The sequence below is a fragment of the Balearica regulorum genome, chromosome 4 (assembly GCF_011004875.1).
Source record: "Balearica regulorum gibbericeps isolate bBalReg1 chromosome 4, bBalReg1.pri, whole genome shotgun sequence".
NCBI classification, from domain to species: domain Eukaryota; kingdom Metazoa; phylum Chordata; class Aves; order Gruiformes; family Gruidae; genus Balearica; species Balearica regulorum.
Window position 1 is genome coordinate 2,628,497 of NC_046187.1, and position 23,291 is coordinate 2,651,787.

Sequence of the window (23,291 nt, forward strand, 5' to 3'; positions counted from 1 at the left end):
AAAACATGAAATAAGGAGAAAAATAAAAAAATTAAAAAGAGGAAAAAGAGCAAACAGAAAACAGATAAAAATAAAAAGGGGAGAAAAAGGAAACAAGACAAAACAGGAAAAAATAACTTCAAAGAGAGAAAAAAGAGAGCGAATGCAACAAAGCACAAAACCAAGAGGCAGAGGTGCAAAAGCAGCCAAGGGAGCAGCAGCCCCTCACCCCACCCCACGGGCAGCTGCTGGTGGGGAAAAAGCTGCTGCAGCAGCAAAACTGACCCCGCAAAGCACCTGCCTGGGGAAAAAATACAGCCCACAACCAAAACAAACACCCAAACCCCCCCAACCAAACAGAAAGGCCCCAAACCAGCCGTGCCCAAATAAAGACATGCCCAAAAGCGAGAGCCCAGCAGCAGCGAGCTCCCCGAGGTGCAGAGCACCCTTTGGGGAGGGGGCAGGTTCTGGGGCCTCGGGCTGCCGCCCCGCTCGGGCGGCTTTTAGTGCCTTCACGGCACGGGGAGCCAGCAAGGCAGCCGGGGGGCACAGCTGTCTCCATAGCTAGCTATATATCTATACCTATAGCTATACGTCGCCTCTACCTGTGCCCCGTAGCTGCCAGGGGTGCCCGTGCCGCGATGCCCCGTGGGGGGGTGTACCCCCCACCCCGCGGCTCCTCACCCCGGGGCCGGGGCAGCGTCTGGCCCCAGACTCGGGGCGGCTGCAAACCGGAGCTGGGCCTCAGCCAGAGCTGCCCGTGGGGTGACGGGACGGACCCAGCTGCAGGGGGGCAGGTTTTGGCTTCCGCCCGTCCCTCCGCACCCCGCTCGTGGGCACGCAGCCCTTCCCAGGCTTCCCGCTCGTCCCCGGGAGCGGAGAACAAGCCCCGTGGGGGCACTGGGGGGGGGCGGCTCTTTTCCCCTCCCTCTCCCGTCCTCCCGCTAAAGATTTCTTGCGGGGGTTTCTCCAAAAGGCACCTCCGGGTGCGGCAGCGTCCCCCCGAACCCCGGGGCACGCCGTGGGGAAAGGCCCTGGCGAGGGTGGGTTCCTCCGGCGGTGCTGAGCACGGGGTGGGGACAAAAGGGCCTTTGGGATGCTTTTGGGGAGGACGTCGGGGGCTGCTGTTCCCCACGGAGATGGGCTCGGCGGGGGTGAGGAGCACCCCAGGGCTCAGCCCGTGGCCACTAGCCACCGGCTAACGACCAGGCGAGGCCGGGACGTGGGTTCAGCAGTTTATTCGCAGGCTGGGCTGCTGATGGCGGAGGGTTCCTCGGGCAGGAGGCTCCGGCTTCCAGGGACGGCGTGTCACCTCCTGGGCAGGCATTTTTTTGCCTCAGACCTCTGGTAGCTTTGTATTAGCCCACGAGCGGGGACTCGGCCAAAAAAACCACACGTGAAGCAAGAACCTTTCGTGTATCTGCTGGTTTTTCTCAGGGTGCAGCACAAGGAACAGATCCTTAAGGCTGGAGTCGTTCTGGACAGATACGCCGAGCGTTTCAGGCGCTGCAAACTTGCGGCCTCTTGTGTCGCATCGACTCTAGACATCTAGAGTCTGATGTTCTCCTTGTCCCAAAGACCTTTTAGGAATACTTTTCAGAGGAATGGGTGAAAGACCAGGACAGTGTGTGTGGAGGATACCTGCTTCTATTCTTCGTACTCTCTAGCAGAGGATACGAGAACATCGGAAATATCTGAAATGCCTCGACAGCCCCCCCCTGCCCCCTGAACTGCTTTTAACTGACTTATTAACTGATTTCCGAGCACTGGATAGGAGCCAGAGTCCAAAAAGGCTCAAGGTCATCTTGGCTCTAGCAGCAAATTCTAGATACACCTTTTTTCCCCCCCCCGTTTCCTCCAAAAAGGAGGTTTCTGTGGACACTCAGCCCCTGCCTGTGCCTGTGCGTCCCGGCCTTTCTTTTTTTTTTTAGACACTTTGATAATTTCTCTGGCTATGAAGTACAGGACGAATCTCGCAAACACTCCAAAACACGCCTAAAAATAAAATGACCGACCTTGTTATTTAAAAGGAAAAAAGACACTGACAAAATGCCATCGCAGCGTATTGACCGAGAGGGTGAAGTCACCGCGATTCAGACGCAGCGCTTCCCTTTAACTCCGTCTGACTCCTCTAACGTGCCTGAGGAGCGTCTGCAGCAAACCCGGAGGAAATCTGCTGGGTTTCGGTTAGCAATGAGCCTGGCGAATCATTATTCTTTCAAAGGCTACCGTAGGTAACAGAGGATACCAGTAATATCGGGGCTTTTGCTCGTACTTGAGCCCCTAGGAGCCCAATAACCTCCGTTAAATACGCGCTGATGGGGTTAGGAGGGCTGGGCAGGGTTTTCCCGGGCTGCAAAGACGCCCCGGCGAAGCCTGGAGCGGGGCTGAGCACCAGCGTCCCCTTCCTTTGGCCACTCACCTCCTCCTCAGGTTTCAGGGAGTTTTTTAACCTCAGAGATCCCTTGAGTTCACGCGACCTATTTATTTCTAGCAAAAGCAAAGCAGAAGCCGTTCCTCGGCCAGCGCGGTGTCCCAGCTCTCCTGGCCGGCTTCGCCCTTGGTCGCTTCAAGCTGCTTCGAGCTTTGAAAGCTCGAGAGCCGCGGCCCCGAAGAGCAGATGGGGACGGGGCAGCGGGGGGGACGGGGAAGCCCCTGGGACGCAGCAGGCTCAGGCCAGCGGCTCCCGCGTGATCCCGCAGCTTAACGGCGATGCCGACGCATCCCCTTCCCGTCCCCTCCGCCCCGCTCTGCCGCTCCCCGCGCAGCCCCGGTGCCAGGGGTGGGAGAGGAGGAGCGCGGACCCCGGCCAACCTTCCTCCAAACCTCCCCAAAAGGACCGTGCCGCCACCCTCCGCGGTCGGGCACGGCGCGAGGCAGGCAGCGTAAAGCCAAAAGCAGCGACTTGCCGGCATCGCTGGGTTTATTTGCCGCTCCAAAGCAAAGCCCTGCACCGATTTTACAGACACGTTCACCTGCCGTTCAGGCAGTTTTAAGACGTAAAACCCCTTTTCCCCGGCTACAGCTGCCGTCCCCGGGGCTCCCTGCGCCCGCTGCCTCAGCGCAACGTCACCAGCTCTTCGGCCGAAGTGGGGTGAATGGCGACGGTGTCGTCCAGGTCGGCCTTGGTGGCCCCCATTTTGATGGCCACCGCAAAGCCCTGCAGCATTTCGTCGCAGCCCAGCCCTTGCATGTGCAAACCCACCACCTTCGGGGAGGAAGCGAGGGGGCCGGATGGGACCCAGCGCCGCCAAAACCCCAGCCTGAACACTGGGCTCGGTGCTGGGCGAGCTGGGTCCCGGCTCAAGGCCCCGTCCCAGCAGGGCAGAGCCAACGCAGGCGGGGGGCCAGGAGGGACAGCCAGCCGCCCCCCTGCAGCACCCAGCTCCCCTCCACGCACCTTCTCCTCCTTGCCGGCGCACACCAGCTTCATGAGGCATTTAACCTTCCTCTGGGTGACGGCGTGGTACAAGGGGGTGAAGGACGTGCTGTAGATCTTCACGTTCTCCCTCCCGTGCGCGGCCACGGCTTCGTCTGCAGCAGAAGACACGGCACGGCGGTCGAGGGGGACGCGCCGGATGCACGAGGCGTTTACAAAGAAGGAGGCAAAGCCCGTTTTGCGAGGCTCAGAACGCTTCCCAGCGATCGGATCGTTTCCTCGAGCATCAAACCAGCAGCGCCGAGCCTCCCCCCCCCCGCCCCGCCCCGCGCCCTGTTCGTCCCCACCTTCGGTGAGGCCCACGGTGCCGATGGGCGGGTGGCTGAAGACGACGGTGGGGATGTTACAGTAGTCCAGCCGGGAGTCCTGCTTGCCCTCGAAGAGCCTGTGGGCTAGCTTTCTGCCGGCTGCGATGGCCACTGCGGGGAGGGACGGGGAGCCTGAGCTGCGGCACGGCGTGGCACCGAGGGGCTGGGGGGGGGGCACGGCCGCAGTACCTGGGGTGAGGAGGGCTCTCCCGCAGACGTCCCCGATGGCGTAGACCCCTCTCCTGGTGGTGTTCTGGTACTCGTCCACCACCACGTGGCCCTTGGCGTCCACCTGCACGCCCTGCCACGGGAAATGGCAGCCGCCTCGGCACGCGTCCCAGGAGGGATGGGACAAGCCGTGCCCACGGGGGACCCGTGCCGGCGGTCACCGTGTTCCCAGCTGGCAGCGGGGCACGGTGGGAACACCATCCTGCGGCAGGCTCCGGAGATCCATCGGACCCCTGGAGACCCGGGGGAACCCCAGAGACCTGGGGGACCCCCAGAGACCTGTGGGACCCCCAGAGACCCAAGGGAACCCCAGAGACCTGTGGGACCCCCAGAGACCTGTGGGACCCCCAGAGACCCAAGGGAACCCCTGGAGACCTGTGGGACCCCCAGAGACCTGTGGGACCCCCAGAGACCCAAGGGAACCCCTGGAGACCTGTGGGATCCCCAGAGACCCTCAGGAATCCCTGGAGACCTGTGGGATCCTCAGAGACCTGTGGGGACACATGGGACCCCCAGAGACGCATGGGAACCCCCAGGGACCTGTGGGAACCCTGGAGATCTGTGGGAACCCCTGGAGGAGACCTGTGGGACCTCCAGAGACACGTGGGATCCTCCGAGACCTGTAGGACCCCTGGAGACCTGTGGGACCCCTGGAGACCCATGGGACCCCCGGAGACCCGTGGGACCCCCGGAGACCGGCCGGCACCCTCGCAGCCGCGTGGAAGCGATGTGCTGCCGTCTCACCACTCGGTCCAGGCACAGCTCCTCGGTGTTGGGCTCCCGCCCCACGGCCCACAGCAGACAGTCCACGTCCCGGATCACTCCCTCCGTCGGCTTGCGGCCGGGCACCGAGGAGGTCACCGTCACGTCCAGCAGCCCGTGAGGGGACTTGGTGACCATCTTGACCTGCGGGGAACAACGAGAGCCGCAGGGGGAGAAGGTGCCGACGGCTTTTGCCTTGCGACAGGCGACGGCGGCCGCGCCGCAGGACCGGGGATGCCGCCAAAGCCGTGGCCCGGCGAGCGGTGCCCAAACCGTCGGCTTTCCCTCCCGGCCCTGCCTCTCCAGGAGGGATGGGACAAGCCACGGGGCTGCTCTGCACGCCCGTACCTGCGTGTGCTTCCAGACATCCACCCCCGTGTTCTCCAGCTCCTGGGTGCAGTTGGAGCTGATCATGGAGTCGAAGGTCCTCAGGACCTGGGCAGGGACCCCCCAGCCCCATCAGACGAAGGTCTGCGAGGCGAAGGCACCGCCTGGCAGCCCCCTCCACCGGCATTTCCCCACGCCCGTGCCCCATCCGAGCCCAGAGAGGTTTGGGGCGCTTCTGGTTAACCATAAAGTTCTCCTCTGTTTGTTTTTCCTACAATTTTTTCGTTTTTTTCCTTTTTTTCAAGTCACGACTTGACATAAAGCTCAAGGCAACGGGCGCGGCAGTGCCTGAAACGCACCCGGCAACGCGCCTGCGCTCTTCTTCTCGCCCCGTCCGCTCCCCGCAGCCCCTCCTTACGCCCGTCAGCCTAACGCCACCATCCTCCGCATCACCGTTTCCTCTCTCCGGAGCCTGCACCGACGCAGACCCTCCTTTACAAGCTCACGGGACGCCGTGAAGACGGCGGTGGGCTGGGACGCGGCTGCCGGGCGGGAAGCGCGGCTGGGGAGGCTCGGTGGCGCTACCTTGTCCTGACGGATCAGCAGGGATGACTTGGAGCCCAGCGTGGAAAGGATCCCCGCCATTTCCACCGCGATGTAGCCGGCCCCGACAATAACGCTGCGCCTGCGGAGAAGCGACGATGCCGTGTGCAGGGGTGCGGAGCCGCCGGCGGCTTTTTTTGGGGGGGGGGGGGGCGGTGGTGAGCCCCGTTTTACCTGGGCAGCTCCTCCAGGTCGAAGAAGCCGTCGCTGGTCATCCCCAGGCTCGCACCTGCAAAGCAGAGCCCCTTTCGCACCCCCTTCCCGCCTTCACCTCCCAAAATCCGCTTCGCTTTGGCGGATCGCTCTCCAGGCAGCCCCGGGGATTTCAGGCTCACCGGGAATTTTGCTGTCGGGAGGGACGGCCGGGTGCCCGCCCGTGGCTATGAGGATGTGAGGAGCCGTGTACTTTTTCCCTTCCACTTCGATGGTAGGCTCGGGATCGGCGGTGAACTTGCCGTATCCCCGAATGATGTCGATGTGAGCCTTAGGGGAGTAACAGTTCTCCGATTAACAGCAGGAGGAGATGCGAGAGCCGGCTAACGGAGCCACGGCTTCCGGAGTTGGAGGACACCCGTCGAGGCTGGAAAATTGGCCCAAAATCCAGCAAAGCCCGCTTCCGCACGCGGCTCGCGGGATAAACACGTCCTCACCTTCTTTACGTTGTTCTCGTAGATCTCGTTCAGGCGCCTCACGTAAGCGTCGCGCTTCTCTTTAATCGTTCTGGAACAGAGCGGGGGGGGCTCAGCGTCGCCGCGAGCGAGTGAAACTGCAGAGCTCGGTGAAAAACAATTCAATCCCTCCGGCACGCGGCAACCGGGCCACAAAATAAAACGGCCCCGAGTAACCCAGCGGGCGGTAGCTTTCCCCGACGCGAGGTTTTTGTGCCTGCCTTCCCTGCATCCACCTTTTCCGGAGTTCCTTCCAACCCCTCCTTTGCAAAATACAGCGGGAATCCCGGCGGCAAAGCCAGCTCAGCATCCGCCCGTGGGAAGCCTCGAGGCGGGCACGGATCCCTTCGGGGTGGGCAACGAGCCACAGGACCACGGCGCTGACCTGCGGCTGCTCCCGCGGGACACGCACCGGGAGAGGCTCGTTTCCAACCGGCTCTTTCCATACTTACCTCCAGTTGAACGTGACACCGGGCGTTTCGAAGCCGTAGTCGGCGTGATCGTGGACAAATTCCGCGTGGACCGCCGCGTTCCACATCACCTGCCCGCACAGACCGCAAGTCGGCTCGGGAAGACCAGGTGGATTTTGGGAAAACCCAAGCCACGCTTCCCGCCGCCTCATCTCTGCCCGGAGCGGCCCACGGGACGCGGGTCTGAGCCCTTCACGGCATCTCGATGGCTCGAAACGCTCCGAGCCCCTGCTTCCTCCCGCTCCTTTTCCCCCACGCCCCGCGCCGGCACCTCCCCGCCGTTGGTCGGGCACCCAAACCAGCCCCGAGCCACGGCCGAGGCGCAGACGGAGCCGGCGGCGAAAGCCCCGCTTACCTTTTTCGGCACGCACCCAACGTTGACCTGCGGGGAAATAAGAGCAAGTCTTAGCGTTAAGGTTTAGTTTTTCAAAGGCGACGCTCTGCAGAGCGCCCCGCGTCAGGCCCGTACCGAATCCCAGGTCTCTGCCCGGGAAAATAAAGGCAGGATTACGGGTTTCTGCCAAAGGAGGGCTGTAACCGCCTTTGGTGCCTCAAGGTCTTGTGGTTTGACTGTTTTCCTTCACTTCCTTGAAGGAGAATACGGAAGGTGCTCTGTCTTCAAGTACAAATCGTCGGGGTTTTTTTCCATTGATGATTTAAAAGAGGTTTACTAGGAGAAGGGTGTTTGCCATCCCTTTCCTGCACTTCTGGTCCTAGTACGGCAACTCTGCCAGGGGAACACACTGAAAACCTAAAATTAGAACCTGTCTCTGCTTTGAGGAACAAGGCTCTTTTTTTTTTTTTTTTTTTTTTTTTTCCCCCGCCTTGTTCCCGGTTTGCCGTGCCCCCCAGTTCTGCTTGCCTGCCTTTCAGCCCTCACCGTTACCAGTTACGCTGCCCAGCCCGGGACTCTCCCGCATCCCTTCAGGGGTCCGCCAAGAGCCCCCAAGAAACCCCCAAGAAACCCCCGCACCCCCAGGGCTGAGGGACTCCGATCCCCCCCAGCTCGGCCTGACACGGCGGCTCCTTGCGCAACGCTCCGGAGCCCGGCCGGTCCCTCCCGCCTCCCCGCACCGGGAGCAACCCCGGGGGAACCGGGAGCAACCCCGGGGGCAGCGGGAGCCGCCCGGGGCAGCGGATCCCCCCCACCCGTGGGTGCCCCCCGGGACTCACGCAGGTCCCGCCCAAGCGATGCGGCTCCACCAAAGCGACCCGGGCACCGAGCTCTGCCGCCCGCCGTGCCCCCGCCAGTCCTCCCGACCCACCGCCCAGCACCACCAGCTCGTAAGCGGCCGCCGCCATGGCTCCGGGCTCCCTCAGGGCCCCGCCGCTCCGCTCCGCCCCGGTACGGCCCCGGTCCAGCCCCCCCGGTCCCGCCCCGATCCCGCCCCATCCCGCCGCAGCACAGCACAAGGGGTTGGGGCTGACAACGGCGAGTTTATTAGTTCAGGTACAGCGAGGAGGATTGCAAGCACTTCCAGGACAAATATACAGAGGGGAAGATGGGAAAGGACAAAAGAAAACGAATAAACGAACAACAACAACAACAAAAAAAAAAACCAAAACCAAAAAACAAACCGAAGCAGGAGCAACACAGAACAGGAATCAAGCTAAAAAGGGCACGCTTGCATCTGTGTTATGACATCGTACTCCCAAGCAGGAATCGTTTCCTTTCTCCAGTTAAGTCGAGCGGTCTTGCAATAAAACCAAGAGTGGTGGGGGAAGAAGTTAGTGTGCATTTCCCTCGAAAATAAACTCTAATTCATGCCAGTTAAACACTAGAACTAAAAATTTACAAAGAAGCATCAAAGGAGATGGAAGTGTTATTAGAGTTATCTTTTCCTCTCTGAACAGTCCCGAAGAAAAACAATGGCTACAAATACAGCAGGCAAACTGACTGTTGGACTGAGGGGGACAGGAGATATATATAGTGTCGTAAGGAATTCAGTCTCAAGTTGTGCTAAACGCTCTTCGTCCTCTGTATGGCACATTTTGGTCCATGGTGGGGATTTTAAGTCGAGACGAACCCCGATTTCTTACAGAAATGTGTAAATATTGTTGCTCTTTAAAATGCCAGGTGTACTTCCTTCTACAAAGGTTAGGAGAGGTTTATAGGAAGTAGTCTGGGGTACGACGGGTAACATGAGGCTCTCCACGACGAGGTGCTGGGTCAAACTGGAGGCTGCAGGAAAGAAAAAAAAAAAAAAGGCATCATTTTCCCTCCTCAAAGTATTTTCCAACACCACAACAAGCACTAGACTTGCTCTCCCACCGCCGTTGCTTTACTCGTCCCAGCTGCTTCCGCATAAAACGTTCCAGGTCTCAAAACAAGCATCCGCGGGAGTTACAACTCATCGGCTGGTCTGAGCAACCTCCGCCCCCCAGCGCTTCAGCTGCCATCGCTACTTTCACTCGAGCTCAGCTGAAGGCAAAATTCAGACTCCTTCACCCATCTTTACACAGCCTAGTGCTACCAGAAATAAAAATAAATACATAAAAATCAATCTGTCTTTACTCTCTCCGTGAAGCTCGGGCAATAGAGGGATTAATAAAAAGCACAAGCTCCAACTCTCCCGAGAGCAGGAAGAGGAGATAAGAGCTACAGTACCCAAGAGAAGCTTTTAAGAGCTTAACGCTCTACTTATTTTTAGACATTCTTGCAGGTACAGCACACAACGTTAATTCCAGAGTGGTTCAAGGTGGCTTTTCATCAAAGAAGCCCTTTGGAAAGGATCCGACGTTCCTCACTGTACAGAAGGGTTAGGAGGAGCTAACAGCCCCAGGTTACTCACAAGGAATATTTTAAAGTGTCATCTAGTTCCATGATAGCAGCCTGGTTCCCACAACGGTAACAGTAATTGGGCGCACTGAAAATGGTAACCACGTTTCGGTCGTGGCACCAGTTATAACCCTGCCAGAAAAAGAGAGAAAAAGTCTTTGTTAAACCTCCAACCTCAGCCCGTCTGAAGTTTCTCTTCAGGCCTGAAACGACCCAAGGCACTTGTGAAACCCTAGACTTCTCGTCAGTATTTCCAACTGACTTGGTTTCATTTTATAACAAGTACTTGACCGCAAGAACAAGCGGTGGCTACCCGGCCAAAACAGCTTCAACCACTCTACAGAGAGATCGGCCATTCATCGCTCACGTGTTTATCCGTTTTGTACGCAAATTATGGATTGCGCCACAAAGAAACCTCGAGATTTGTACGTACGCCTTCAGCTTTCATCCCCCGCAAATCCGAATTTGCTTGCTGGATGCGAGCAACTTCTGACACGCAGTACTGCTTAAGGGATCTACTAGATTTTAAAAATACATCTGCTCCATTGACCCACCAGGCATTTTTCCAGCAAGATGTACAAGAATAGCCTATCAACAGCCGAAATTACGGCTTAATCCCTCTCACATCTGACTGCCGAGTATTCTAGGACAGCCTGGTTAACGCAGCAGCAGCCAGCGCGTAAGGAGATTACTACTTCCACAAACGGGGCTTGACAGGGTCCCTTCGGCAATTTATTCGGGGCGGGGGGGAAGAGCAGAACATCCCCGTATTTACATCACAGGTCAAAGCAGATCGTTTTATGCCGCTTGCTGTTTTCACACCATTAAAGTCCCTGTTTGGTATTTACCTGCGTAAGATCTAGGTGTCAGCTCATGCAAACCCATCAGCAGAAGGTCTCCCAGAGGAGACAAGAACTGGCATCTGTTTTGTTAGCCCCGTCTAGCAAAGCGCTTGCCCTACCTCCATGACAAGTTGGTGAGCACGGGAGACCAGTGTCAGACCATTGGCGTGGTTAAATGTTTCGGAAATATCTTGCCCAAACGTGTAGCCGGCACCACGTGGAGATATACCCCAGCCGCCGCGATCATCCGGATCTGACCACAACAGATCACACATCGGACCCTTGAAAAAGATTAAATATTCTTCATTAGATCACTAGCAAGATGGCCGTAAAAAAGCCACTTTCATAACACATTTCTAGTAAAAAGGCTGCCAACGTGTCCTTCTCTGCACAAGGCACGAGTTCATTTAATACACAAAACAGCGGCTAGTTACTCACGGCATCAGTCAGCGTTCTTCCCAAAGAAATGAATACCAGAGAACCGTTCCCACCTCCTCTTCCACGCACACCGTTCACTATTTCACTTCAACTGGTCAGAGATACAAAGACACGGAGAGCAGATCCACAGCCTTACTCCTGACTCTCTCAGTGTAATAAAGAAAGGCCACGTGTGAAGGTATGCACGTCCAAGGATGCACAATGGATTCACTGCTGCCAGCCAAGTTGCAATAAATTAAAGAAAGGGAAACGACCCGTATGAGGCTATGAACTGTTCCAGAGACTGATGTTAAGCCTTCGGCGGCCCTTCTGGCAGGGTATTCATCATTTAATTTCCTCTCCTAAACAGTCTATCGTTGGGCTTGACATATTCAAAAATATCCTGGTGTACATCTCCTAACAGCCACCAATGAAGTTCAGCGGCTTTTCCTGCCGAGCTACAAAGGGGCAGTAACGACATGAAGTATTTATCCAAACCTGCTGCCGTTCCCTACCCGCCGAGCTAAGCTCTGCTGAGATCTGCAGGGATCACAGTGACCACGTCTGAAGGTCCCCAGCACAGCCGGATTTCAGCTCAGGACTGGGAAAACCCCAGAGCCACAATATAATTGTTACACCTAACTATTTTAGGATCAATTTACACAGCTTATTTCAGGGTTTTGGAAGGCTTGGACAGACCTTGCTGCATTGTTCTTGCCGTTATACCAAAAACCTTGCAGGACAAGCAGTTCATTTTAATCAAGGACCACTCAAGTCCACTTGTAAGCCCCAACCACTCCAACACCAAAGAGCCATTTGCTACCCCGGGGAGCTCAGAAGGTGGTTTCTTCAGCCCTGAACGGAAGACTGGCTAGGGAGGAAGGATAGTGACACAACACGGCTTCACGTGGTGGTTGCCTGTTCACAAGCAGGCTGAAGGTAACGAACACCTTCCCCTGCCAAGTACTATTATTCTTTGAGTCAGCGTGACAGCCAAAAAATCCCGTGATTCTGTGAAGGACAGCTGTGAAAACCTCACAGCTCTCCTTTTGTAGGCTGCTGTAATCAAAGCAGATTGACTTGTGTGTGTTTTACCCAAATGTGCGTTCATCTGCTCCAGCTCGTAGCAAGGCAATAATCCGCTGTGTAACCGTGCGTCTCACTGTTTAAGTGGATTTCAACGTGAGGCTACATTTGCCTTTTCCACCAACAGATATCTAAGTTTATGATGCATTTCCTCCACTGTTACCTCGTGTGGAACTTCCTGCAGGCGGTCCAGAGCCCTGATATGATCCAGTGTATCTATGGATGGAGACAGGCCACCATGGAGACAGAATATCTGGTCCGGAGAAAAAGAAAAAAAAAGAGCAATCCATTCAGTGCATATTGTTATGGGAAGACTGATCTCAGAAATAGCTGGTTTTAACTCTGTTATCATTCTTCCACAATTACAGCTGTCTCACCCTCGCAGCAGAGAAACCAAATTTAATTCCCACAGAAGGAAACAAAACTAAAAGGCTGCACCTTGCATAGAGAGGTGAGAGCAACAAAGACACCATGCCGTCCGTTTTAAGAGTATCTTCCTTCACGGCCACAACTCAACTCGCACCTAACATATAACGAGGGGATCCCCGCTTGCTGAGCGGTCGTTTGCAACGAACCATACGTGCAATACCCTGCCAGTCCTTCGGCAGCAGAATCAAAAGCCTTCCCGTGCCATCAGCTTATATTAACGCCTCACTCAATTCTTCCCCAACCCACAATAAGTACTTGAGCTTTCAAAAATATTCAGATCACAGGTTAAGGAAGCTTGTTTGAGACTGGTGCTGTTGAGGTCAGACAAAACAGTCGGCATAACTCCATGAAATGGAGCGTTTTCCTTACTCAAGGCTTACCTGGCCATCTACTAGAGCTGTAAGCGGAAGATAATCAAACAGATCTGTGAAATACTTCCAGACGTTGGCATTGCCATACTTTCGCAGACATTCGTCATAAAAGCCGTACACTTGTGTAATTTGTCTGCTTTCGTGATTGCCCCTCAGTATTGTGATGCGTTCCGGGTAACGCACCTATTGACAAAAGAAAATTCTTCTTTAACTCAAGAATGATACCATCAATATAGAAAGAAACAGTAACAGAATATTTCAAACAGCAGTCAAGCATTCAGCTCCGTTACAGAACACGTGTCCATTAATGCATTTCAGTTTACATCCGTCTAGCTCAAGCCAACGGCGGCGCCAATGGGAGGAGCAATTCTTGCAAGACTCCCAAAAAGCGGTGGTTTTGCCCAAGGTAGCTGTAGAAAAGCTGTCAAACCGTACCTTCAACGCTACTAGAAGAGTCACTGTCTCCACCGAGTAATAGCCTCTGTCCACGTAGTCTCCCATGAACAGGTAATTTGTGTCTGGCGATTTCCCACCAATTCTAAAGAGTTCCATAAGGTCGTGGAATTGACCGTGGACATCCCCGCAGACGGTGACGGGGCAACGTACCTCTTGCACATTCGATTCTTTCGTAAGAATTTCTTTAGCCTAGAAAAACACATTTAGGACAAAAAGGTAGCCAACTCCTTCGTAAGCGGGTGCAGATGTTATTCCACCGCATACAAACAAATTCAAAGTAGTAACCAAACAAGTTAATTCCCAACCTCCCCTGAAATGAAGCAGTGTGAACTTCAAGACTTGCACCGGATACACCGCGTCCGTCACCACTGGGGTTCACCCATCAATCCTGCGCCTCTTGCAAACGTTTCTTGCGCGCAGACAGGATGAAGCACTATTCCGGTAAGCTTCATTAGCACCACAGGCAAGCCTTATCTTCTTAAGCACAACTGATTATTTTTATTTATTTATTTTTTTTTAAACATACAGATTTTGACAGATTTCTTCATCTATGTGTTCAACACAGCTCGGGTCTGTTCATCTCAGCTACGCGAGCTACGGCAGGACCCAGCAGTCTCATCCGACTGCCCAAGACAAGCGCTATCCACTTCTACCAAACCTAGTAGTTTTTACCTCAAGAACCAGAGCTGTCCCCTCGGTATTGCAGGCCATCCCATGTCCTGTCAGCAAGAGTTCAGTGCCAAACTCGTACCAACAGAGATTAATCAACACTCCTGCCGCCTGCTGTAAGGGCGGAAATACCAGAGGAGATAGTGCACGCCACGCGGGCGACTCTGACGGTTTTTTGAACAACTTCATCTGCAAAAGCCCACTTAAAGCTAGGTATTTTATGCTTACAATAGTAAGAAAGCTATGACCTCCTAGACTTGTGAGAGAAGTCATCCGACTTGCAGCGATGCACTTGGACACAGACTCCCTCCTGCCACATTTCAGTCTGACTACCATCTGGGTTGCTCAATGGATTGCTCTCAATCCCACGCAGCCGTGTGGAACCGTTCGCAGGCTGGAACAAATCCTCTTCTGCCAGCACTGACAGCTACTCCTCACCGCCTTCCTCCTCCAGGATCCCTCAGGCTTCCCGCCGTTGCCGCACACCCATAAACCTCACGTGCTCTCCCAGGACCAGGATTTCGCAGCAGCGGGTCTGTGCCATGGAAACAACACTACGAACGGCGCGTTCGTTCCGTATCGACAAAGCCAGCTCATCACGGGATTGCTGAGCGGAGAATTTCGGAAAGGCCGCACATGACAAAGCAGCTCGTCTGGCAGAAACGCTGGGCAACCGCCACTGCACCAGACGAGCTGAGCTGCGTTACTCCGCCGAACAATAACCAACGAGCGTGCCAGTGCCGGGGGCTGACGGGGCTGCCCCAGCTCTCCGGAGGTACCGCGCTTCCAGAGCGCGCTGCGGTGAGTACGAGACCTCAGGAGCCCTACGTGAGGAAAAGGAACCGTCTCTGCACATTCCCAGAACGCGGGGGAATTAACAAATCCATTTCCCTTGCAGAGGGGCAGATTTCTTCTTCTTGCTCAAGCTACCGAGGAATACAAGTATTCCTAAGCTTCGCTGTACCAACCTGGCACAGAACCTAGCCACATATGCAAGAGGCGCTTCCCTCGCCCAGGGCACTTTTGCCTGCCAGATTTCCAATCCTCTTCCAAGCACAACAGTTTAACAACTTCTAAAGGCAGGTCACATACAACTGGAAAAGCAAAGTCAGAAGCGATTTAAACATATGGAGCCACAACCAGCTTGCCTGGCCGTACCCAGCTGGCAACAAAATGACCACAGATGGAGGGATGGCATCCCTGGATTTAGTCATCTCTTCCTCTACACCCAGCAGTTCCTCTGCTAGTTACAGCCACGTAACGTAGCCTATCTGCATTACCTTATCAGACATCGTGTTTGTTTTGCTGCTTCCAGCTCATCGACTGATGCAGATCAGCGCTCCAGGCACACGTGAGGCACAGAGAACACCCACAGATAGGCTCGGTCTGATGTGGACAAAAGGGCTCAAAGATCCCCGGTGCTTAACAGTCACTTCCCAAGGACGCCCGCCTTCGCATTCAAACATTAGTTGCCTTGCCTCTTTTAGGGAAAGCGCATATTTGGAAAGAAAAACTAAAACCGAAGCAGTCAGGGCTTGGACAGCATCCAGCATGCCCCCTGCGTGGTACGTAACCCAAGGGATGCGACTCTGATCCTCAAAGACGGGTCCTGCGCGTGAACTTGATGATGCGGGGTCCACCTTGCAGTTCTAAACTGACTGGAAACTGCTGAACACGTTGCGCCTTTGAGTGCCACAGCAGCACTCCGATTCTGTTCAAGTACCTTTAAAAGCACCTATTGCACCTTCTGAGAGCTGCTACCCTCTGGGAGGGACACCTACAAAACACAGTCACGGAACAGCTGCTCAGCGTGTTCCGATTTGCACATAGCAACAGACGGGGTTTCGCCGTAAGCTGGAGCTAACTTCACCACAAAAGGTGCGACGTATTTCCTGCCTTTTCCTATCGCTCATACCGCTCCCTTCCCAGATGCGTAAAAAGAAATACGCTTACTTCAAGCCTCCGAGGAAAAGATGCAGGACACTGTACAGATACCATACATACTTACCAGTGTATCGACCACATCATTACCCCCCGCCTTTCTGATCTGCCCAGAAAACCCACGCGCCCACCCTGAGAACGCATACAGGCAAAGCAGCGCGGGCAACAGAGAAGGGCTCCCTTTGCGCAGAAATAGGGCTAGCATACTTTAAACGCATCCCAGGAGGGTGGGCCAGCCCGAGCCCTGAAATTTTGGTACTAGGAGAATCTAGAAGTTTCCCCTCAGGAGAAAGGAGGAGCTAGCAGCTGAAGAGCAGCAGCTTCTTAAGAGGCCTACCAGCTGTTACTGTGTAGCCTATTTTAGCTTACTCTGTAGACAAACACATATGCACATTAATAGATTAAGGCTGTCGTTTTAACACTGCAGAGCTGGTTCCAATCAGGCTTGGGAGCTGAGCTCGGCTGGCTGCAGAAGTGTGCCCTCCCGTGACTTTCTAATGCAGAACAAGACCTTAAAGATCTGAAGCATCATTAAAAACACTCCAGAAAAGCGGGGGCTAACCAGCGCGCTCTGCTTCCGTATTTCATCGTGCGGAGCTAACGCTGGAGTCAAATGACTTAAGATGACAAAAGCGCCATTACAAAACAAGGATAAAAAAACCTCTAATGCAAGCAAGCTGCCCCGCATTGTCATCGGTTACTTAAGGAGGCTGTTAAGTAGTCATATTTTAGCTACCTTTGTTTTAGAAAATGGTGACCAATGTTATCGGCTTCCTAAGCATGTGTCCCAATTGTTTTGGATGAAAACCATATCCAGGTCAGAATAACAAGCAGCAGCTTTTTAGGTTATTTCTATTAAATGAACCTCCATTAAGCACAATAGTTACCCTGTCTGTGCTCAAAATTACTTTGAAGATTAGACTATCTGTTGGCCGTGAGCCTTCCCAGCGTTGGATTCTGTAGATCACCTTTGTCCACTGGAACACAAGCTTGCCTGCCGTCCAGTCCTCGACCGACGTGGAGGGAGGCTGGAGAATGCACGTCTCAATAATTCACCGTGTTGACCTCACAAGAAGAAAACGAGCCGTCTCAGGGCTTGAAAACAACGCATTAACACGCTGCTCCGAAACCTGAGATGCTGCAGCGGCTTCGAGACTACCGTCGGGATCACCAGGAGACTAATCCCTCTGTGAGAGACTTACCAATCAAATCCACATCAACTATTGCGCCGTTCAGATTTGTCTACGGTAATTGTGTAGCCCGATTCCAGGGGCGAGGGGATTACAATCCAGCCAGGAGGCAGACTCTTCAGCCTTGTGTTTTCTCCAGATAAAACCAAAGACCCCAAGCACCCACAGTGCATACAAGAGCCTTTGAGAGCACAGAAACTCAACTCCTTTGGGAAGATTCATTTACTGCACCACGAGCTCACCTGCAGAAGCTCTTACTTCGGGAATCAGAGAAGCCAGCCATGGAGTTTCTAATCAAAACTCAACCAAACCGTCACTCCGTCAGCTGCGACGGACCAAACTACAATGTCAACAAGTGTGCTGACAATATTAAAACCCCAAGGAGCTTGGCCTGAACAAGAACCAGCTGGATTCTCCCCAGATGAGATGGAAGCTGGAGGGACAGAGCTATCTTGCCCTTCATCAACAAGGCAGCAGAGGACACACTGGAGCTCAAGAGTGACAGGGACCGTCAAGGTGCACGTGTGTTCCTAGAGGTACCTGGGCCAGCATACCCCGGGATGAGCATCATCGCTGGCGAGATCAAACGTTCCTGGCCGCGACTCAACACAACACTTGGAATTTCATGGTTTGAACAGCGTCCAGGATGCTACTTGGCTCCATCACTCATACTAATTTCACCAATTAGCGCAGAAGAGCTGCTAACTCGTTCTCCTAAAACTATTCTTGGGTGAAATAATCTGGGAGGGCAGAAGCATCCTAGGTAGGTGCCACTAACAGCACCTGGCTTCTGCCGCTTGGTCTGAAGAATCGGTTTACAATCACCATGCAATAACTGTACAAGGAATCCAAGTCTTCATTAACGATTAGAATCCTTCTCCTCCCACCACTTCACAGCACAAAGCTCTCAAGCTGCTCACAGCAATGAGACTGTAACCCTTCTTGCACACCAAAGAACAAGGATAGAAAAAAGAAGCTACAAAGAGAGATTGTTATGGATGGTTGCTTGCCTGTGTTTAATTTTAGAGACAGCCTTTGACCCGCCTTCTTTCATACCCCATTTTATTACCTTGGTGAAAAACCCTTTTCCCCGGAATAAGTAGGATCGCTCTCAACTCTCTCACCAGAATTCATTTGCTGACCTGACTTGAACTTCAAAACCTAAGTATTCAGAGATCTCCGTGTCCAAACTTGGGAGCGCTTCCTATTGAATGAATCCAACTTCTTGGCCCTTTAGCCTGACTTTAGCTGTCTGATACACAGGTTACAACCTGTGCAAGTTCAAAGGCAGTTCGATAGAGCCAGCACCACCCTGCTATCAGTACCCCAGTTAACAATTTCGAAGCTAGCACCAGCACAGAAAGCCACCACAGCACCTTCAATGAAGCGCACACCTTACTCAAAGCAGAACCGTATAGATTTTCGCTGCCTATTTAATAAGAGTGGAAACAGGTTTAATAACCTTCTGCCATAAAGAGAATCTAAGATCACGATGTTAAGAGAAGTAGGATGAGATGCAAGACATCCGATGCACATTTCCCCACCATGCTGGAACATTTCTCGTGTCTGCAAGCTCCAGCAGTGATCATAATTGTTTGTCCTTCTATTATCCTTTAAATGTCTGCATGATTCTAGCCAGATTTCAATTTTAAGACCAGCAGAACAGGAAACAAGTGTTCTCATGTTGTCTTGAGACGACATCTTGATTAACTGCATGAAGAATACAAAACTGATTAGCTGCCAAAATGATGTTGAAACTGGGCAGGTGAAGACAGAATGTGATTTTTACAGGTGCACATTTCAAGAACTTTCAAGAGGCAGAATAACAATAAACCCCAAGTCTGGGATTTGTTTCTCTGGGCTTCCCCCCCCCCCCATTTTGATTGAAACTTTTTTTTTTTTTACTACCGCACTCTCCCACAAATGTAAACCTGCAGCAAGAGATACTATTGTGCTTGGCCTCTTAGAAATTAAGTCACAGGAGCGCTAAGAAGTGAAACAAGGTTGGTAAAGGTTTCTGCAAGCGTCACATCAAGGAAACAAACTAAACCAGCTTTCTGGCAGGGCTGTTTCACACCAAATGCAAGCCCGCGCACCCAAAAGTTTTTGTAAGCTCCTTTCCACTGCCAGCTGGGTGATACAACCACTCCCCAAAAGCTTAAGAATAAGGCAGGTAAAAGCATTGCAAAGCATTTACTTCATACCTCAGTTGTTTCAATCGGTTACCAGCACCCTTGGAGAACGAAGTGCTGTGACAGATGACATTTGTTTCACGCCTTGCTCCACGGGTTCAAGCTTCCTACCTGTCACCTGGATGACAAACACCCTCTCCACCTCCAGCTGCACCGCGGTGCGCCGAGCTGCCGCTCTCCCTATTTACTGTGTAAGCCCTGACCAACAGCCACAATCTGCTGGCACTGTCCTCCAGCTTCTCAAAACCCAGCAGCCACAGCTCCTTAATTAACAGCGCAGCCGGAGAAGAAGGGAAATGGTTTTCTGTCACAGCTTGCTGGTTAGAACAGCAGTTCCCAAGCAGCAATGCTTGGAGCGGGGCACAGATCACGCTAACAAATTCTCTCAGGCTTATTAGCTGGGCCTCAGGCAGGAGACGGCACAGCCACAGAGAACTTGTACTCTTCAAGATATAGCTACTCTCCAAGCCACTGCTGTCGCTCCTTGCTGCGGCACCAGCCCTTCTCACCACGCTCCCTCGGAACTGATGGAGCTCTGGAGAAAGTCACAAAACAGACAGCCCCAGCGTGGAATAAAAAAAATGACAAGAAAACAGAAGCTAGGTGGGGGCTTGCTAGATGTCAGGACCACTAGCGAGGGCATCTGCCAGGAAGCCAGAGCCTGGGGTCTGGCATAATCTCTGCCTGTGGCATTCAAACAAACAGCTCCTACCTTTCCAATGAGCACCCCGGCACGTTATGAGGTTGCAGCGCTGACCCTCTCTACGGATCCGACCTTATCACTGCGCAGTCTACCGAGGATCCGACAGAAGCAAACGGCTGCATCTTCTCAAGATGGCATCGAGAGGTTTAATCACTGGCCAAAACATGCTGCCATGAACAGGCATCAGAACACGTGTTTCGCTTCTGAGAGAACCGAGCGAGACACACAGGTAATAACGTGACAACACCAAGTTCGCCGTCAGCGATATGACGCTAAAGGGAACGCCGAACTGACTACTCTACCCTCTGTGCCCGATAATTATCGGTCCATGCAGGGAAGGAAGCAGAGAGCTTCTCCAAAGCGGTAATGGGCTCTGCTGATCTCTGAGATAAGAAGCAAGTAGAAAGAATAATCTTTGTACCTACATTAGCTACCGCTTCAATTCTTTAACCGTCCCATCTTGCAAAGAAAATCCTAACTTAATCACAGATTGCAGTATTGAGGGAATGTCCACACAGACGTATGTAACTTCTCAGACAAAATCCGACACAAATCTCAAGATTGGTCTCCTGATGGGGTGTAAAAAAAAATAAAATTAAAATCTTCTTGACCGTCTACAGTCAACAAGTCCAAACAGCAATCTGCCAACGGACTGTTCAAACCACAGTCCGAAATAGCAGACCATGTCCTTCATCCAACCATTCCTGTTTCTATTTTAGCCTCCCTCAGCAGCTTGAAAACCTCTGTTCAGGTTGGCACTACAGTTTATCTTTTATCCCCCTCGGTTTTCCTAGATTACGCATCCCATGTCAAAAGACTTCCTCGCTGATTCCGGGTTGACTTTTCAGCATGTGGCCCATACACGGTATGAGATGCGAGGGAGAAGCGCAACGCCATGCCCCTGAAGGACAGAGGGGATTCCTCCAGGCGCACACCACCCCTCAGCCTCCTCCGCGGCTTCCATGAACCCGAAGGCAAAAGATTAAAAAAAAATATAAAGAAAAAACCACACAACCATACTAGAGAAGGCAGTTCCGTGTGAAAAAATTACCCTCAGCGCGGCGGTTTTGACGCCAGCAGTGTACCGGCACTGCGTACAGGCGGACTCCCAAGCTCAGACATACCACCGGCAGCACCCCGGCCTGACAGGGCGGAGAAGCAAGCCTGCTTCCCCGCCTCGGCAGCTCCCACTGCCATTTGCCGCCCGCCCTGCCGCCCGCAGCGGGGCTGAGGTACCGCCGGCCCCGACCCGCTCCGGCTCGCAGCGCTGCCTGCCGGGGACTCACCCGCTACCAGCACCGGGCCCTACAGACGCGGTAAAGCCGGGCCCGGCCCGGTCCCCGCACTCACCTTCTCGCAGAGGCTGCGGACCTGGCTCTCGCTCAGCTGCCGGCACTCGTTCAGCTGCTCGATCCACTGGTCCAGTTCTTTGGCGAAACCCTTCTCCTCCATGGCGCCGGCGCTGTCCGTCGGGTGGGGCCGAGCCGAGGGGCCGGGCAGGGCCCCGCCGCGCTCGGGACCCGCGAGGCCCGGGCCCGCCTAACGGTGTGGGCGCAATAACCGGGACCGCGCGGCCTGTTCCGCTCCGCTCCGCGTAATGGCGGCCCCCTTCCCTCCCCCCCACCCCCCCTCACCCTTTCCCGGCCCTGCGCACTTCCGGCCACACCCACCCCGCGTGGCCCGGGCTCTCTCACTTCCGGGCCGCCCCTGCGCACGCGCCAGCCACGCCTTCCCCCCCCTCAGGGCTCCGCCTCTCGCCCTAACGATCGCTCCCTCCTGTGAGGCGATGGCCGGGTAGAGCCGCTCCGCCCCGCCGCCCGCGGCCGGTCCTCCTCCGGTGGCGGATCCCTGCCTCCCCGCGGCGGGCCGGGGTGAAGCGGGATACGAGGGAGGCGAGACGGAGGTCCCCGTTCACCTCGGGTGGCGGTAGCGGCCTCAGCGGGGAGCGGGCCGCCCTCTGTCACCGTGTGTCGAGGCGGGGGAGGCCGGGCGTGCGGCCTTGGCTTGTGGTGGAGGCCGGCAGTGTAGGGCCGCGATGTCGTTAGGGGTCTGACAGGGACAGGCTTCCCCCGGAGCCACCCGGAGACCGGCCCGGCCTGTGCGTGGGGATAAGGCGAACCCATTGTAAGCACACAGACCCCGGCTCTGCGTATCCTTTCTACGCTGTGACTCCGGAGGCTGCTGCTACTTTCAGTTGGATTTACACGCACGCGTATTTATGATAGACGGCATCTCGCTTTGACAAGAGATGGTCGCTCTATTCCCGCCCAAAGTGACTGAAACACCTTACGGTACCAATGGAAATAAATCACAGAAAGTAGGTGCAACTTTCACCCTGTGAGAGGCCGTCACAAAGCATGTGCGTGACTAAGTCCCACTGAAATCCTGAAACGAGGGACTGGCGGGGTGGTCGTGGGTGTCTGGACGGGCACCTCCCGCTCCGAGAAGGACAACGGGGCAGAGGGATGCAGCCCTTGGGTTGAAGCAGGCTGGGATGACTTCCACGCTTTGCCGCCCAATTAAAGTTTAGGTATTTACTGGAAAATGGGGCTTTCAACGATCCGCCGATTTGCACGAGGGCGCTGATCTGACTTTGGGGGAATTTTTCTTCATTTTTTTCCTTCTGCTGGGACTTTTCTCCCTTCTCTGCAGCTGGCTGCAGCCGCCACGGTGCCGGACGAGGCAGGGATGGGCAGAGGCCGTGCTTCCTCCGAGCTGGTGGCCAGCCGCGATGGTCGCTTGTCCGCTTTATATATATACAAGGGCGATCAAAAACAGAGCCCGCGTACCATGGTGTACCAAACACAGCGCGGTATTAATTAACATAAACATCAACAATAAAAATTAACATATTTGCTTACAGTCTGCTACTCGATTCATCTCGGAGTCAGCCCTAAATTGCGAGTGACCTGTGAACATTTCTATCTACCGCAGCATAGCCACCTCTTCATTTGATCTTCTCTAAGTTTTGACTTGCTTTACTGTCTCCTCTATACTGGAATGTAATAGTAACGGGTAATGATGTAATAACTCTGGCGGTTACATTGCTCAGGTCTGGAGCGCCGGGTACGCTTGACTTCCAAGTGCCTGGCCCAGACAGCGAGGACCGGGATTTTAGGAGTTAACTGGTGTGAAACTTTCCTGGGGTTTTTAGCAGAATAAGATAAGTGAAGTCCTTGCGGTGGGGTTGGTTTTTTTTTCGTGTCGGATGGAAACGCTGAGACTCGCTGAGGACCTACTCGGCCTGCGCAGGTGTTCTTCTACCAGGAGCACCAAAGCCGGTTACGGTTTCCGTAATCCCTGCTGGGTAAAGCAGCCGGACTTGCGCACTTCACCCTGAGGTGAAGGAGAAAATCAAAGGGTTCAAAACATCGCATCCCTAAAGCAAATTTTCCAACTAAAAATACATTTAGCAAACTAAAAGGGAGCAAT

The 23,291-nt window shown here is 54.2% G+C and overlaps 2 protein-coding genes across 3 annotated transcripts; both read right to left on the bottom strand.

Moving 5' to 3' along the window:
* Positions 1 to 2,969: 2,969 nt before the first annotated feature.
* On the bottom strand, positions 2,970 to 8,121 carry GSR (glutathione-disulfide reductase). The gene is made up of 13 exons (XM_075750909.1): positions 7,958 to 8,121; positions 7,140 to 7,166; positions 6,767 to 6,855; positions 6,297 to 6,366; positions 5,982 to 6,129; positions 5,821 to 5,875; positions 5,629 to 5,728; positions 5,065 to 5,151; positions 4,699 to 4,860; positions 3,916 to 4,027; positions 3,706 to 3,837; positions 3,380 to 3,513; positions 2,970 to 3,187 (listed from the first exon to the last, which is right to left on the bottom strand). Exons 1-13 carry the CDS (start codon positions 8,084 to 8,086, stop codon positions 3,038 to 3,040), a joined length of 1,395 nt encoding a protein of 464 aa, XP_075607024.1. The 5' UTR covers positions 8,087 to 8,121; the 3' UTR covers positions 2,970 to 3,037.
* Positions 8,122 to 8,201: 80 nt separating this feature from the next.
* PPP2CB (protein phosphatase 2 catalytic subunit beta) lies at positions 8,202 to 21,516 on the bottom strand. 2 transcript variants are annotated; one of them, XM_075750910.1, is made up of 7 exons: positions 21,210 to 21,516; positions 13,144 to 13,353; positions 12,718 to 12,891; positions 12,072 to 12,161; positions 10,525 to 10,686; positions 9,577 to 9,695; positions 8,202 to 8,966 (listed from the first exon to the last, which is right to left on the bottom strand). In XM_075750910.1, exons 1-7 carry the CDS (start codon positions 21,309 to 21,311, stop codon positions 8,894 to 8,896), a joined length of 930 nt encoding a protein of 309 aa, XP_075607025.1. In that variant the 5' UTR covers positions 21,312 to 21,516; the 3' UTR covers positions 8,202 to 8,893. The 2 variants fall into 2 exon arrangements, with proteins under 2 accessions (XP_075607025.1, XP_075607026.1); XM_075750911.1 differs by lacking the exon at positions 21,210 to 21,516 and adding an exon at positions 19,869 to 19,994.
* Between the last annotated feature and the right edge of the window lie 1,775 nt (positions 21,517 to 23,291).

Coding starts and splice junctions, on each gene's coding strand:
- GSR (XM_075750909.1), bottom strand. CDS start 8,086: ATGGCGGCGGCCGCTTACGAGCTGGTGGTGCTGGGCGGTGGGTCGGGA. Junction 5,152..5,628: donor TGCTGATCCGTCAGGACAAG/GTAGCGCCACCG, acceptor GTCCCTGCCCAG/GTCCTGAGGACCTTCGACTC. Junction 3,514..3,705: donor CACCGTGGGCCTCACCGAAG/GTGGGGACGAAC, acceptor CTTCTGCTGCAG/ACGAAGCCGTGGCCGCGCAC.
- PPP2CB (XM_075750910.1), bottom strand. CDS start 21,311: ATGGAGGAGAAGGGTTTCGCCAAAGAACTGGACCAGTGGATCGAGCAG. Junction 12,892..13,143: donor CTCTTCTAGTAGCGTTGAAG/GTACGGTTTGAC, acceptor TTTTGTCAATAG/GTGCGTTACCCGGAACGCAT. Junction 9,696..10,524: donor CTCACCAACTTGTCATGGAG/GTAGGGCAAGCG, acceptor TTTTTCTGGCAG/GGTTATAACTGGTGCCACGA.